General features: G+C 40.4%; 1 protein-coding gene across 1 annotated transcript in view; it reads right to left on the reverse strand.

Annotated features, from left to right (window-relative positions):
- Positions 1–3,569: 3,569 nt before the first annotated feature.
- CYP4X1 (cytochrome P450 family 4 subfamily X member 1) overlaps positions 3,570–14,945 on the reverse strand; it is a 42,967-nt gene continuing 31,591 nt past the window's right edge. Inside the window, exons 7-12 of the mRNA XM_025871869.2 lie at positions 14,392–14,498; positions 13,635–13,825; positions 10,464–10,597; positions 9,112–9,176; positions 5,674–5,756; positions 3,570–4,878 (exon numbers count right to left, since the gene is read on the reverse strand). Coding sequence (XP_025727654.2) covers positions 4,710–4,878; positions 5,674–5,756; positions 9,112–9,176; positions 10,464–10,597; positions 13,635–13,825; positions 14,392–14,498 — 749 coding nt within the window. The 3' untranslated portion in view covers positions 3,570–4,709. The remainder of the gene's footprint in view (positions 4,879–5,673; positions 5,757–9,111; positions 9,177–10,463; positions 10,598–13,634; positions 13,826–14,391; positions 14,499–14,945) is intronic.

Below are 14,945 nucleotides of genomic sequence, written 5' to 3' on the forward strand. Positions count from 1 at the left end.
GTGTTTTGCACTGGTCTCAGCCTATCAATGACCAGTGTGGCTGGAGCAGCCCTTGTGGTTCCTATGAATGCAAGACACCCTTCAGCAACAACCATCAGGAAACCTTGAAAAAGATAAAGGTTTATTACTTACAAGACCTGTAGATTACACAGCACAACTAAGGCCACGCAGCAAAGTTGTGGGTAAAGAGAGCATGCATGGGCCTGGTATTCTGCTTTTATTGGGGTTGAGGGTTTCTCAGGCTCACTCTTTTTTGGTGAATTTAAGACATAAGAGTAGAATTTAAAATATGGGAGGAGAAAAAACAAGTGGCCCAAATAGTTATCAAAATCAACCAAAATCCTTCCAGCCCTTGGGAAGGGGAGAGGAGATCTAGAACAAGCAGCTTGGTTTTAAAATATGGCATGATCCAATCATCACATTAATTTTGCTCATATCCTATTGACCTAAACTAAGTCACACAGTCACACCTGATAGCAAGAACACATAAGAAACATAGTCTTTTGGGATAGGGCTGAGAGTTTTTATTGCAGTTTTCCTGTCTCTGCTCCATCATTAAGTGAAGATAACTTGTCTTTTAGTTCATAGAACCCTAGAACACAAGAAATCCTATCCAGGCCTGATGAAGAGAAATGAACATCACTCAGAGATTTTTAGATATCCAGCAAGATAGGACTTTTGTTGTCATCCTCCTGGAGGGAGTAAATGCTGTCTGTATTTGGGAAGAAAATAAACCAAAGGGATAGACTGGCACAGAGAGGGGCAATATTTGTGTTCCTTCTTTTGGGGGTTTGTTGGTTACTACAGCTAGCCTAAACCTAAGTAATGTATTCATTTATTCATCTACTTTTTAACTGTTTGGGTCCCTTCTTGAATATAAGCTTTAAGAGGTCGGTCTTTGTTTATTCCTTACAATGTCCCCAGTGCCTAGGACAGAGCCTGGTGCACAGGTGTTCCACAACTATCTATGAGTGAAGGAGAAGTGCAGACCGGATTATGTCCCCTGCAGTGGGCAGAAACTATGTGAAGCCACACAACATCTCACGAAACCGTGGCTGAAACTGACATTATGACTGACTCAGAGCTGCAACATTTATTTTCTCGGAACACAAATAACTGTTTGTTGGCTAGGCAGTCAGTATAACAATGGGGCTAGAACACAGCTCGTGTTCATGGCCATCATCCTGGAACTAACCTTCTTCTGTACCTACTCCAGTCTGGTACCCATTTAGGCTCTGGCAAGCAAACGGGCCATTGAATGGTTAATGAGACCTGAGGGACGGTGTAGTTCAGTCCTCCTCTTTGAGGAGAAAAGGACAGTCAGGAGTTGGAGAGATAATCCAAAATGCAAATGTCAAGTCCAAATACCAGAAGTGGAATTGTAAATGAGAGATAGAACAGAGATGCCAGAGCCTAAAGTAGGTACAGAAGAAGGTTAGTTCCAGGATGATGGCCATGAACACCGTCAGTTCTTGGTATCTTGACTCCATGGTGGTGAGTGTTAGTGCAAGCCCACATCTGATTTGCTAAAACTATAGAGCTGGAACACTGAGGAACTTGGGAAGTCATGAGAACTATCTCTAACTACTTAAAGAATTGCCAAAGCTCCAGAGTTCTAGGTCTGCTACTCATTGACTGAGAGACCTTCGATATGCCACCTGATCTTGCTGGACCTCCTTTTCTTCATTGGGAAAATGAATATGATAAAATTCCATGGGTATGTCACAAAGGAGGTGGTATAGATCTAATTACGTAATGGTGGTAAACGGACTCTGAAAACTATAAATTGATAACGAAATTTTGAGCTGTATCTATGGGTGAAAAGTTCGGTATTCTAAAACACTATTGTCAGAGATAGCTGCCTAGGGTTGCAATGACTTGCCTCCTGAACTACTGGGAACCTCCATGACTAGACACAGCCATCTGCTAAGGTTCTTGAGGATATGAAGGCAGAGGAAGGGCTATCAACTGGGTCCAGGCATGGGCTCGTGGAGTCCACCAACGTCATGAAATCACAGACAAGCTCTGTTGGTGCTTGGGGTACATACGCATTTCTGGAGAAGACCCACAATTTTCTTTAGATTTGTAAAAAGGCCAGTGATTCACAAAAGGTAAAGAATAAGAACATGATACTTGATATTACTCACAACTCTGTTGAGTGTACTATCCTTTCTAGACTTAAAACTGAGCATATTTATTTTTCTTATGTGCTACCTTCCAGTTGAGGCGAAGAGAAAGGGAAGTCAGAGTATTTCGACCAGGACTATGTGGCTCCTTCAAGATACTGACCCACCCCATCCATTTCTGGCTTGGGACTGAGTATTTATAAATTTACCTGTATGGCCTGTTTGAATGCTGGCTCTCGATTACTATACTCTGAATGCTATGACACCTTCATGGTCAGTACTATCCCTGATACTATTTCTATTTTAAAGGACCTGTTCCAGTCCATGCTTAAATGATAGACTGTTGGTGGCAGAGGTGACTCGGTGTCCCTTCAGCATCTTTTCTCCACTCCTACAGAAATAGAAGATTTAGCTGAGCACATGGTTGCCAGCTAAAGACCACATTTCCCAGTTTCCCGTTCAGCTATAAGAAGGACTGGATTTTCCGAAGATCTGTGAGCAGAGTGATGAGTACAACTTCCAGCTAATATCCTAAAAAGGGAAGGCACCTGCATTCCCATTCCCTTTCATCTCTTCCCACTTGCTTGAAAGTAGATGTGGTGGCAGGAGCTAGAGCAACTTAGCTTAGATCATTCACTGAATCATTCATTGACAGCCGTGCGTTGAAGATAGAGAACAAGATATACAGAGCCTGGCTATCTGATGACCTTGTAGAGCAAACTACCGTACTAGTTCTGCACCACCTACCTCCTTAAGACTTTCATATGAGAGAAAAAGACATTTTTATCTTGTTTAAGCTCTATTTGGGGATTTTTTGTTATATAGTAAGCTGTTACAGATGTGACCAGGACTTTATTTTCATTTCTTATCCATCCAGATAGTCAAGATCAGTTTGTTTTTACTTGGCAAGGACAATATACTTCTACTATTTATTTCAGGCCTATCAAAAAAATTTTTTTTTGAGTATAGCTGACACACAAGATTACATTAGCTTCAGGTGTACAACATAGTGATTCAACAACTCTCAGTTATGCTATGCTCACCACAAGTGTTAACTACCACCTGTCACCAGATGATGCTATTACAATATCATGGACTATATTTGCTATGCTGTGCCTTTTATTCCCATGACTTATTCATTCTATAACTCAAAGTGTTTCGGGGCTATTTAAATTGTCCAGCGAATTGCCATAATTTTGCCTCTAGGGGGCATCTGAGAAAGAGAAGGTGTAGCTTCTCTCCTTTGAGGTCTCAACTTACATATCCTTTTCTTAGAGAGGATTTTCTAGACGACCCAATCTAAAGTAAGTTCCCCTTCATTACTGTCTAGCTCAGCCCATTCACTTCCTTCATGGCACTTAGTGAAATTTGTAATTATTTGTCTGTTATCCATCTTCCACTTTAGGATACAAGCTCCACGAGGGCAGGGGTCATGTCTGTTTATTCGCTGAATGCTTATCACAATATCTGACATGTAGTGGACCATAAACATCAAATGAGTGATGAATCTGGAAATAATAATTATTATTACTAATATTTGGAAATTATTAAAAAATTCCTGCTCAGGCTTCACAAGCATTGTTAGCACCAGAAAACTATGTAGACTATCTAGATAATATTCCAAATGGAGGGTTTTTTTTATCCAAGATTAAAACCCAGAAACCATAAAGAAAAGTTTATTTATCTTATTTCATGAAAATTTAGAAGTTCTGTATGCTAACAGACACCATACAGTTTTATAAAAGTAAAAGAATGGGGAAAATTATAAAGAAAAGTTACAATCAAGGACTATTATCCACAATATTAAAGAACTCATATAGAACTCCATAGGAAAAGAAGCATAAATGATGTATGAGTCACAGACAACAAAATAAACACAAATGGCCAAGAAGCAAACATTTTAAATATCCAATAATAAGAAAATAGTTCAATAAATTGTAATATATCCATATCATAGAACATTATGAATCCATGATTAGGAATAAGATATGTTTTTTATTAAGTGAAAAAAAGCAAGAATAATATGGATATGATCCCATCTGTAAGAATACAAACATACATACCAACATACGTATATATGACATGTATAGGAAAAGTTCTGAAAGAATGAACACCAAACCATTCTGTTTTTCGGAAAATGAGTAGGATCAGTCAGGGCAGAGAGGTACGGTCTTTGAAGTGGGATTTTTACTTTTTACTCTACATGCTTTTCGAATGTTGGATATGTTTTGCTGTGAGCATACATGCACCTATTGTGTAATTCCAAAAACTATTTTAAAAAGCAACAGAAAATATATGGAAGTCACCTAGGAAAATTCTTGGTATATAGCATTAATAGCAGCCAGAATCAAACAGAAATGATTGGAAAATCTCCCCAAATCATACAGAAACAGATCTAGGTGACACAGGATATCACCTAGAAATGGTTTTAGATAATGTGCAGTTACACAGAGACCCCCATCCCACCTACCCCTAACCCTCCCACCATATTTTGATTCCTCTTCATTTTCTTGGTCCAGTAGCTGTAATTTAACTTTAAAACTATATATGGATGGATGGATTGTTGTACCATGGGCTATAACATTAGGAGAGTTTCTTTAGGTGCAAGTGTACCCCGTCCTTGGCTTTGAGGGCAATCTGGTACAAGAAGACAAGAGGTCTGGTGGGGTCTGGAGCCACCTTGAAGCGGAGTAGAATCAAGGCAATGGTCACCTTTAGCTCAATCATGGCAAAATGCTGCCCGATACAGTTCCTGCAGACACCAGGGGAAAGAAAGAGATACCTGAGGAAATGGAGTTGTTGCTGACTCTTTCGTTAAGGTGCTGGAATAATGAATCTGCTATTCACAGTACAGCAGCACTTTCACAGTAAATGCCACGGAAACTTTAGAACGTCTATTATTCCCTGCAGGAACGTGAACTGAGAGGCTGTAAGGTGATGCCCTCCCTAAAGAAGGTGGCACTTGAAGTTGCTTATAGAATTGTTTCTCCTGTGAGGATGTAGTGTAAAACATGGTGACTATAGTTGGTAACACTGTATTGTGCACCTGAAATTTGCTAATAAAGTAGAACATAAATGTCCTCAGGCATACACAAAGAGATAAAATGGTGAGGTGGAGGATGTGGTAATTAACTAGAGGGGGAAGAACCCTTTCACAATGTATGCAGATAGCGAATCACCATGATGTTTGTTTTAAATATCTTACAATTGCATATGTCAACTATACCTCAATAAATCTGAAATTAAGGGGAAAAAAAAAGAATCGTTTCTCCTGCATTGGGGGTGGGCTGCATGGCTTACGAGCAAGTTTGCATTGTAGGATAACTTTCTGAGGCATGGCTGTATAGGATGTGACAGAGAAGGGCCTTGTCCTTTGTGAAACTAACTGGTCTTTTTGGGGGCTCAAATAGGTACCAAGATCTACCTCCTAATCTGGTGAGAAGATGGGGCTCCATGGAAGAATATATAGAGCTGAGTTACCAAAGGGAGAGTGCTGTTTCCAAGTAAACATTTCTGTGCATTTTCAACAACTTCAAATTGTCCTTACCTTGGTCCAGCTGAGAATGGTAAGAAGGAGTAGGGGTGTCTCTGATCAGAATTCTCCTGGGAGAACCTCAAGGGGTCAAAGACCTAAAATGACAGGGCAATCCCACCACCATCCCCAAAACACCATTAGCACATTTCTTAAGCTACTACTTAGCACTAGTCAACGGAAATATACAATGAGCCACATATGTAATTTCAACATTCTGGTAGCCACATTTTTGTTATTTTATTTTATTTATTTGTCAGAGAGAGCACAAGCAGGGGCAGTGGCAAGCAGAGGGAGAAGCAGGCTCCTCACTGAGCAAGGGAGTCTGATGCAGGACTGGATCCCGGCACCCTGACACTTAACAGACTGAGCCACCTTGGCATCCCAGGTAGTCACATTTTTAAAACGTGAAAGTAATTTTAATAATAGAATTTATTTTGCAGAAAATATTATCATTCCAACATGTACTCAATATAAATAATTATTAAGGAAATATTTCACATTTTTGTACTATGTCCTCAAATTCCAGTGTGTATTTCACATATCCAGCACGTCTCATTTCCGACTAGCCACATTTTTTAAAAAATTTTTTATTGTTACGTTAATCACCATACATTACATCATTAGTTTTTGATGTAGTGTTCCATGAGTCATTGTTTGTGCATAACACCCAGTGCTCCACGCAGAACGTGCCCTCTTTAATACCCATCACCGGCCTAACCCATCCCCCCACCCCCTCCCCTCTAGAACCCTCAGTTTGTTTTTCAGAGTCCATCATCTCTCATGGTTCGTCTCCCCCTCCGATTTATTCCCCTTCATTCCTCCCCTCCTGCTATCTTCTTCTTTTTTTTTTTCTTAATATATACTGCATTGTTTGTTTCAGAGGTACAGATCTGTGATTCAACAGTCTTGCACAATTCACAGCGCTCACCATAGCACATACCCTCCCCAATGTCTATCACCCAGCCACCCCATCCCTCCCACCCCCCCCACCACTCCAGTAACCCTCAGTTTGTTTCCTGAGATTAAGAATTCCTCATATCAGTGAGGTCATATGATACATGTCTTTCTCTGATTGACTTATTTCACTCAGCATTAAGACCCTCCAGTTCCATCCACGTCATTGCAAGTGGCAAGATCTCATTCCTTTTGATGGCTGCATAATATTCCATTGTGTATATATACCACTTCTTCTTTATCCATTCATCTCCGACTAGCCACATTTTAAGTGCTCAATAACCACTTGTGACGGATAGCTACCACACTGGACAGGGCAATTCTAGACCTGCAACCCTTGTTTGGCCTCCCAATGGACTAGTATGCTACCCAGACTAAGTATGGAGAAAGCAGAAATGCTAGGGCCAGTGATATTATTTTCACTTTGGAGGTAAGAATGCACCCACTTAATTTATCCAAAGAGAACGAAAACACTAATTTGAAAAGATATATGCATCCCTATGTTTATTGCAGCATTTACTTATAATAACTAAGATATGGAAGCAACCTAAGTGTCCATCAATCAATGAATGGATAAAGAAAATGTGGTGGCTAGAATGGAATATTACATAGCCATAAAAAGGTTGAGATCATGCCATTTAAGACAACATGGATGGACCTAGAGGGTATTATGCTAAGTGAAGTAAGTTAGACTGAAAAGGAAAAATACTATATGATTCCAATCATAAGTCAAATCTAAAAAAAAAAAAGCCAAGTGCATAAACAAATAAAAAGCAGAATTAGACCTATAAATACAGAGAACAAACTGATGGTTGTGGGGGGTTGGACAAAGTGGGTGAAGGGGAGAGGGAGATACAGGCTTCCAGTTATGGAATGAATAAGTCACAGAAGTAAAAGGCACAGCATAAGGAATATAGTCAATGATACTGTTATAGTGATGTAACAGGACAGATGGTAGCTACACTTGTGAGCATAGCGTCAGGTATCAACTTGTCAAATCACTAAGTCAATCCTGAAACTGATGGAACATTGCGTGTCAACTATACTCAAATTAATTTGAACATTAAAAAAAAAAAAAGAATGCACCCACTTAGAAGTCTAGCCAAAGTGATTATGTGATCAATTGGTGCTGAGATATGCAGTCCACCTCCTGTTATACATAGGAGATCTTAAACCCTAGCCACTTAGGTGAAAGGAAATATTTATGGGTGTTGTGAGTGTTTAGAGTTTAAGACACTGAATCAAGCACTATGGTTAGCTATGTGTCTTCTTTTTGCCTCTCCAGATCCTCTGTCCTCCCTTTCCTGCTCTGCTCTAGGCTCCAAGAAGCGGATCCACATAGTTAAAAGATATTGATTGGTGGACATTTGTCAACAGTTTGTTCTCTGTATTTATAGATCTAATTCTGCTTTTTGTTTGTTTATGCACTTGGTTTGTTTGTTTTTTAGATTCAACTTATGAGTGGAATCATATAGTATTTGTCTTTTTCAGTCTAACTTATTTCATTTAGCATAATACCCTCTAGGTCCATCCATGTTGTCTCAAATGGCATGATCTCATCCTTTTTATGGCTGTGTAATATTCCATTCTAGCCACCACATTTTCCTTATCCATTCATTTATTGATGGACACTTAGGTTGTCATTTTATTGATGGACGCCGATAAAAGACATTGACTGGTGATCTGGAGGGTGGGTGGAGAGAGCTTTTGGGTTATTTATTCCCTGGACCTCACCCTACCAAGCTGCCTCAGGCTGACTGCTCTACTGAAGGCCCAGCTCCTGCTCAGAACCCTGCCCAGCACAGCAATCTCTCTCCAGTCTTTGTAACCTTCTCCCCGACCAGGCCCAGATGTAGGAAGCTCTTCAACAGTTCTGAGCTCCATGTTGCTTTTCTAAACCCTACCAAATCTTTGTAAATAGTTCCTTTACGAAACTCTCCTCAAAGAGCCCAACTTGAGCGTGCCATCGGTTTTATGCCCGAATTCTGATTGTTCCATCCAGCAGGAGAGAGTTCAAGTTGCCTGCCTGGCTACATGGATAGTCTACATTCCTGCAGATGTCTAGGTGAGTGCTTGGTGGAGCTCGCTTAGTAAATGACTGCAGTACAGATTGCAATTTGGAGCAGATTGTGTGGCATTATGTCAATCTGTTCATTCAAAGCAAACAAAGAAGGAATAGGGGAAAGGGACGGTTTTCCTTTAGGAGAAAAGTTGAACATTTTTGGTCTTTATGTTTATTTTATTTGTTTTGTGTCATTTGCCACTTCCACATTGTGCTAACAAAAAGTTACTTGCACATTAGCCTGGTGATGGGTATTAAAGAGGGCACGTTCTGCGTGGAGCACTGGGTATTATGCACAAGCAATGAATCATGGAACACTACATAAAAAACTAATGATGTAATGTATGGTGATTAACATAACAATAAAAAATTTTTTAAAAAGTTACTTGCACAGCATTCGTTTTTTGAAGTATTTACATGTAAGACTGTCATACCTTTGGATTTTCCCAGATGGCAGGATTATGGTGAAGGCCCCAAATACTGAGAACCACAGTTATTCCTGTGAAAAGAAAGAAATAAAAGAGATTACAGGAGACAGAGCAAGTTGTGGGCTGCTGTTATAGCACTTTTCAACAAGAATTTTCTTCTTGGAGGGAATGATCTAGCTCCTGGCAGAGTTCTGCATGCCGTAGCCGATGTCAGCAGTTCAGGGAGCCGTGGGAAGATGAGGCTTGAGTGACACCGTAGTATTCAAAGCAATGACTTATTTAATACCTGATTCTATCTTAAGGAGCTGTTGCTATCATGTCAGAATGGTATCTGTTAATGGACAATACAGCACCCACCAGAGATAATTTGGGTCCAGAAGAACAGAACCACAATTCCATCATGCAGGTCCAACGACAAGTTTCTGTTGGTTCTGTTCATAAGTGGAAGGGAGGAAATTTTGGCAAATATCCACATGGTTTGGGGATTAAAAAAGAAGAGGAGAGAGATTTTGAAGATTATTTGATTACGATAAAAAATTCTGGTAAATTAATTCTGGATCTGTCAACAAAGTCACAGTGACAGGCTGTTGGTATTTGCTACAAGCAATCCTGTCAGCTTGTTTCCAAGGGCAAGAGTTAACAGAACACTGAAGCAGACAAGTGAAGTGTCTCTCACGTGACACCCTTCTGCCTCCCGCTTGCCCTGCTCGGAGACCTGTGCTCTGAAGAGCACTGGGCTCCAGATGTGGGGCCTCTATGCAAGTTTTAGTTCTGCTCATCTGCACATTGGGGTCTCCAGTGGGTTTTTGGCTACGCCACAGTATTTGAAAGTGCTCTGTAAACTGAGAAGCACCATATAAGTGTCTGTTAAGATCATGTCTCAAGGGCGCGAAAATGAGATAACGTGCTTGAAGGCTCTATGTTAATTATTAAGTGCTGCATACTTATAAGAGTGATATTACGATGATGAAGCCAAAGACCCTACCTTGGGTCTTCTAGAGAATAGATAATGATGTTCATCTCCCATGAAGTCTCACCTCAGTCTCAAACTAAGCCAAATAAGGATTATGTTAGAAACAATGTCCTGCAAATGAAGAAACACTGGATTGGGATTCTGGCCACCCAGGTTCTGGGCAGAGTTTCTCTACAAATGGCTACGTGCTTTTGGGAAAGTCTGGAAACCACATCTGATCAAAAAGTTACCCGCTGAGTTCTTAATAGGCACCCAACCCTAAGCCAGACTTCCTTAGATTTGTCTTTTGACTCCTCTAAGAGTTGAAAAAAAAGCCAGTCTTTGCCACTGTGGTGGCCAGGATCCCCAGGTCTCTAGGAACTGCTTAAGAAAAGAATGCAAAGACCTGCAGGCAAGGAGCGTCCATCTGGGAAGGTAATGGGCTTGCTGAGCTCTCTGGAAATAGATGGGACTGGAGGCGCCAGTCGGAGTGACTCCTTGATGCACATTGTGGTGTATGACATCTCACCCAGCTGGTCCCTGTGAGGACAAGGGAAGGAGGGGAGGGAACTCAGTGTCCATATCTAGTTTATAAATATTGATGTTTTTCCTCTTTGGTGTTTATTCCTGGTAAATATCAACTCTAGGTTAAAATTATTTTGTAATTGGCTTACGTAACAGAATGTGAAACTCCTTCTGCCTCAGGATCAGCTGAGGTTCCAGGGGAAGAGGAACCAAACAAGTGCCAAATATCCTCATTATAAAGCGAAATGCTAATCTACCAGTAAAGGATTTGCTAGGGAGATTTCTAAAACCAGTTTTGCAACTCTTTTTCAAAAAAATTTTTTTATTGTTACGTTAATCACCATACATTACATGCAACTCTTACCATATAAATCAAGAATGTAGAAGGAATGACTAAGGACTGAAGGGAGAGGGCTTAAGAGTTTTGAGAGGGAAAAAAAAGATCCTTTAAAGAGAGTTGTTGGAATGCCAGAATGCTGTGGAGAATGGAGGAGGGCCCCCCAACCATGTTAGGCAAAGAGGGGCTTCTTGGGTCACGTAGATGATCTGACATGTGCCCCCTGGATTTTGGGGAACAGAGGACTGAGAGGAAAGTGTGATTCAGAACAGAACAGGGAGCTGGGGGGGAGAGCAACAGGGACAAACAAGCCAGGAGTGCTCCAGTGTGCTCTATGGGCCAATGAACCGGCAAGAGGGAGAGCCTCAGAACCAGCTTGAACGGAATTCTGAGGACAAGCATTCCCTTGCCCCCTGAATCACCCTGGCAAAGGTGCAGTGCGGGAATCTCCAAGAAACTCACAGATGTACCCATTGAGAGTGAAAGGAAGCACTAAATAACCACCAAGCTCAGAGAGCAAGATCATAGGACTAACCCCTTTCTCCTCCTCACTCCCCCTTGGGACCACTTATGGAAGGGTCAGAAACAGAAGCTACTGGGTTGGGGAGGACCTGGTCAGTAAAAGGAAGCCAACCACAACCCCCTCACCCACCACTGGCTTCCAGACCCAAAGAAATGCTGAGCTGGGAGGGAGGGTGAGGATCCAAGTGGATATGAATTTGCACTTTTTATTATTCCACTGGACCAGACAGTTTCATTACTGAAATGAGACTGCTTTTGTGACTTAAATGGATGGGAACTCTATGAGATTCACTCAAGATTTCACCCCAGAGATGAAAAGAGCTTGCCCCACACAAGTGTGAAATATCAGAGGGAGAAGAATAAAGGTTTTTTTTTGCATCCTAGCCAGTCAGCTAGTCACAAAATGACTGCATATGTTCAGTCTATTTGCTTTATTGTATTTCTGTTTGCTTTTCTGATTACTTAATTTTGAATGCAGGCTCTGGCCATTTGGTAGTGTGAAATTTTCATTTTGAGCTCTTTCCTCCTCAAGCCCAGGATAAAAGGGGTAATTCTGCTTAGCCTGGCACTTTGCATATTTTAAAAACACAACGCTGTCCATCTTAGCCCTGGTGCAAGAAGAAGAGAGGAATTTTAAACCAGTGCAGAAATGGCTGACAAGTCAAATGGAGGTGTTGAACAACTTGCCAATTTTTTCAGAAATTGCTCTTTGCAATGTGGTTTTATTATCTGTCTAAAAGAATTATAAATTTTCAGCATGCTATGTACAAATTTCATTAAATGTGAGTATAAGGCCATATGATGGAATAAAAACATGTTTTATTTTTTATAAAATTATTTTCATTTCTCTCATTAAAATAAATGGTAGTTAACAGATCCTTTGAACCTTGTTTTCTCACCTGGCAAAGATTTCTTTATTGTTTTCACATTTCACATAAGCCAGACAAGAATGAGAAAGACCAATATTGGGATTGTATACATATCCACCCTAAACAGGTTAAAATATTCAATTAATGTTGATGAATGAATAAAAAATGACTAAGCAACACTATATTTTGTGTTATATAGATTAAACCTTTAATTTATGGTAAGAGATAACTATTATTTCCTTATAAAAAGTAGGAGCTCTACCATACCTATATAAATCCAAATTTTCCTTTACAAATATTAACTGTGCTGACCTTTGCTTTTGAAATTTGGTGCATTCCCCTTAGTCCTGGGGCTGGGTAGCCCTTAGCATTTCTATCTCTTTGCCCCTTTGGCCAGCAAAACAGTGGTAAGTGAAATATCTAGCTAGGGTGAAGAATGTGGTTTAAATCAGAGACATATGTTGGTTTTTCTTTAAGACAGCATGTCTCAGGGGCAAATCCATAGCCTAGGCATTGTTGAACAACCAGATAGGCTCGAAATCTTGCAAAATGATGTTGACATTTTCCACCTGGCTAACCCATCTTATAAGAGGCAGCTTGGGTGTCAGATCCCCCAAGAAGTCCTCTTGAGTCCCCTATACCAGGTTAGGTGCCTGTCTTCTGAGTTTCTGTAGTAGCTAGCACATCTCTCTCTCACTACCCTTACCAGGTTATATGGCAATTATCCATATGGAGGTCTGTCTCCTGTCCCAGGGTGTGAGCTCATTGAGGGCAGGATCCACACCAAATCTTGCACATTTCTTAAGTGCCTCAGCACTTAGAATGTTCTCAATCCATAATCGCTAGACTTAACTACAGTGTATATCATATTAGTACTATGTTCAAAGTCTAAGCCAGTTCTGGGGAATGAACAAGGAGATGGGAGGGAATGACTACAATGGGGGCTTAAATGATATGGATGCTTGCTGGGGTCTCAGACAGGAGACCCACTTGAGTCTTACCATTCAAACTCTCAGTGCAATCTAGGGATCAAGTCCCCATTTCCAGTGCACCGAACCAGGTGAAAGAAAGAAATGGGACATTACATACCACTGATTAAGAAAAACAATGAAGCAGATAACTTGTGGACGAGTGAACTTCTTTTGCAAAGATACAGGGATAATTTTGGTCTGTCTAGAACAAAAAGGCAGAATAGTAGCCTGCCTGTTCTGTTTCTACAGGTACATATCTTGAAGCACAATGGTCACCAAGGTACCAGAGGAGAAAATAAAGCAAAACCCATGGAGAGGAAGTAAGATGAAATGTTTAAGAATCCAGATCTTACCAGGTGATGGAAGACCTGTCCCCCAGGATGCCCCTGATCTCCTCCCGGCATCTCTCCTGATGCTCAGGGTTCAGAGCCAGGAAGTAGAGGAGCCAGGAAATGCTCCCTGCCATGGTGTCATGCCCTGCCAACATGAATGTGTTCACCTCAGACTTTAGGTCAGTATCTGAGAAGCTGTTGCCATTTGCAGCCTGGAAGGTATAGTAGGGATATGTTTATGCAATGTCAGTTTATAGATGTCTATAGCCCCAATCAAGATAATGACTTTAGGGAAAAAAATTAGAGTTTCATATGAGAATTTCAATTTTAATTCTGTTCAACAAATACATAGTAGGAGCCACACTTTGACCAGAGCACAAAGGAGAACCAACATTAGATAAGGAAAGCAGGCCTTGCAAACAGTTCCTTCATTCATCGTGCCAGATTCTTGCAGATTTCCCAGCACCAGCCCCTCCTCATTTTACCAACTTACACTATGACCCATTTTCCTGTGCTTCCCTAAACTGCTATGTATCTTTGCAATAATCACCAAACTCTGTCCAATTAGTAAAAAATTTAGTCTTATCTGACTCCCTCTAGTGACAGAATTACAGACTTCTACCTTTACCACAAACTGTATGGAGCCAATCCATTAATTCAAAAGCATTGTTAAATTTAGTTGATCAATTTTCCTCTTGTCTCCCCTCCTCCTCACTCATCCATTTACCCACACAATTAACTACATATATGAGCAGCCTCAGACATTTGAAAGATTTACCTGGGCAGAAAGGATAATATCCAGAAAATCCTGATACTTCCGCTTCTGAGTGTTACCATGCTTCTTCTCAACTTTGAGGAATTTCTTTCTGTCCTGGATTACCTTTTCTGGGACAGAATAACAATTCTCCATTACCAAAGTGACAGCAAAATTAATCAAAGTAAAATTATTCCAGAGCAAGCCATGGCCCATGAATAGCTTCAAATCTTATCTAATTTCCTAATCTCAGAATGGGTACATTGTATTTAAATAGATTTAATTTTTGAGGATGTTTGTTCTCCCATCAAATGACACACTTTGATTAAAGTTCCAAAGAAACACAGTATAGCTGAAATAGACTTTATATAACTAGGTAGGCAATATAATGAAGATGGTTTCAAATGCAGGGGCAAGTGGCCAATCATTCTTTTCTTTCTTAGTCTAATATTTCATTTTCATGGAAAAGTTATCAAACGAAATGGAAGACAGGCAAAGAAACACCAACATCTGTATAGCTGACGGGGCTTAAAAGAGAACCCCACAAAAATATGAAACAGAATATCTAAAACTATAAT

Source organism: Callorhinus ursinus, unplaced genomic scaffold, assembly GCF_003265705.2.
Source record: "Callorhinus ursinus isolate GAN/ISIS: 27379988/994484 unplaced genomic scaffold, GSC_fseal_2.0 scaffold9, whole genome shotgun sequence".
NCBI lineage: Eukaryota > Metazoa > Chordata > Mammalia > Carnivora > Otariidae > Callorhinus > Callorhinus ursinus.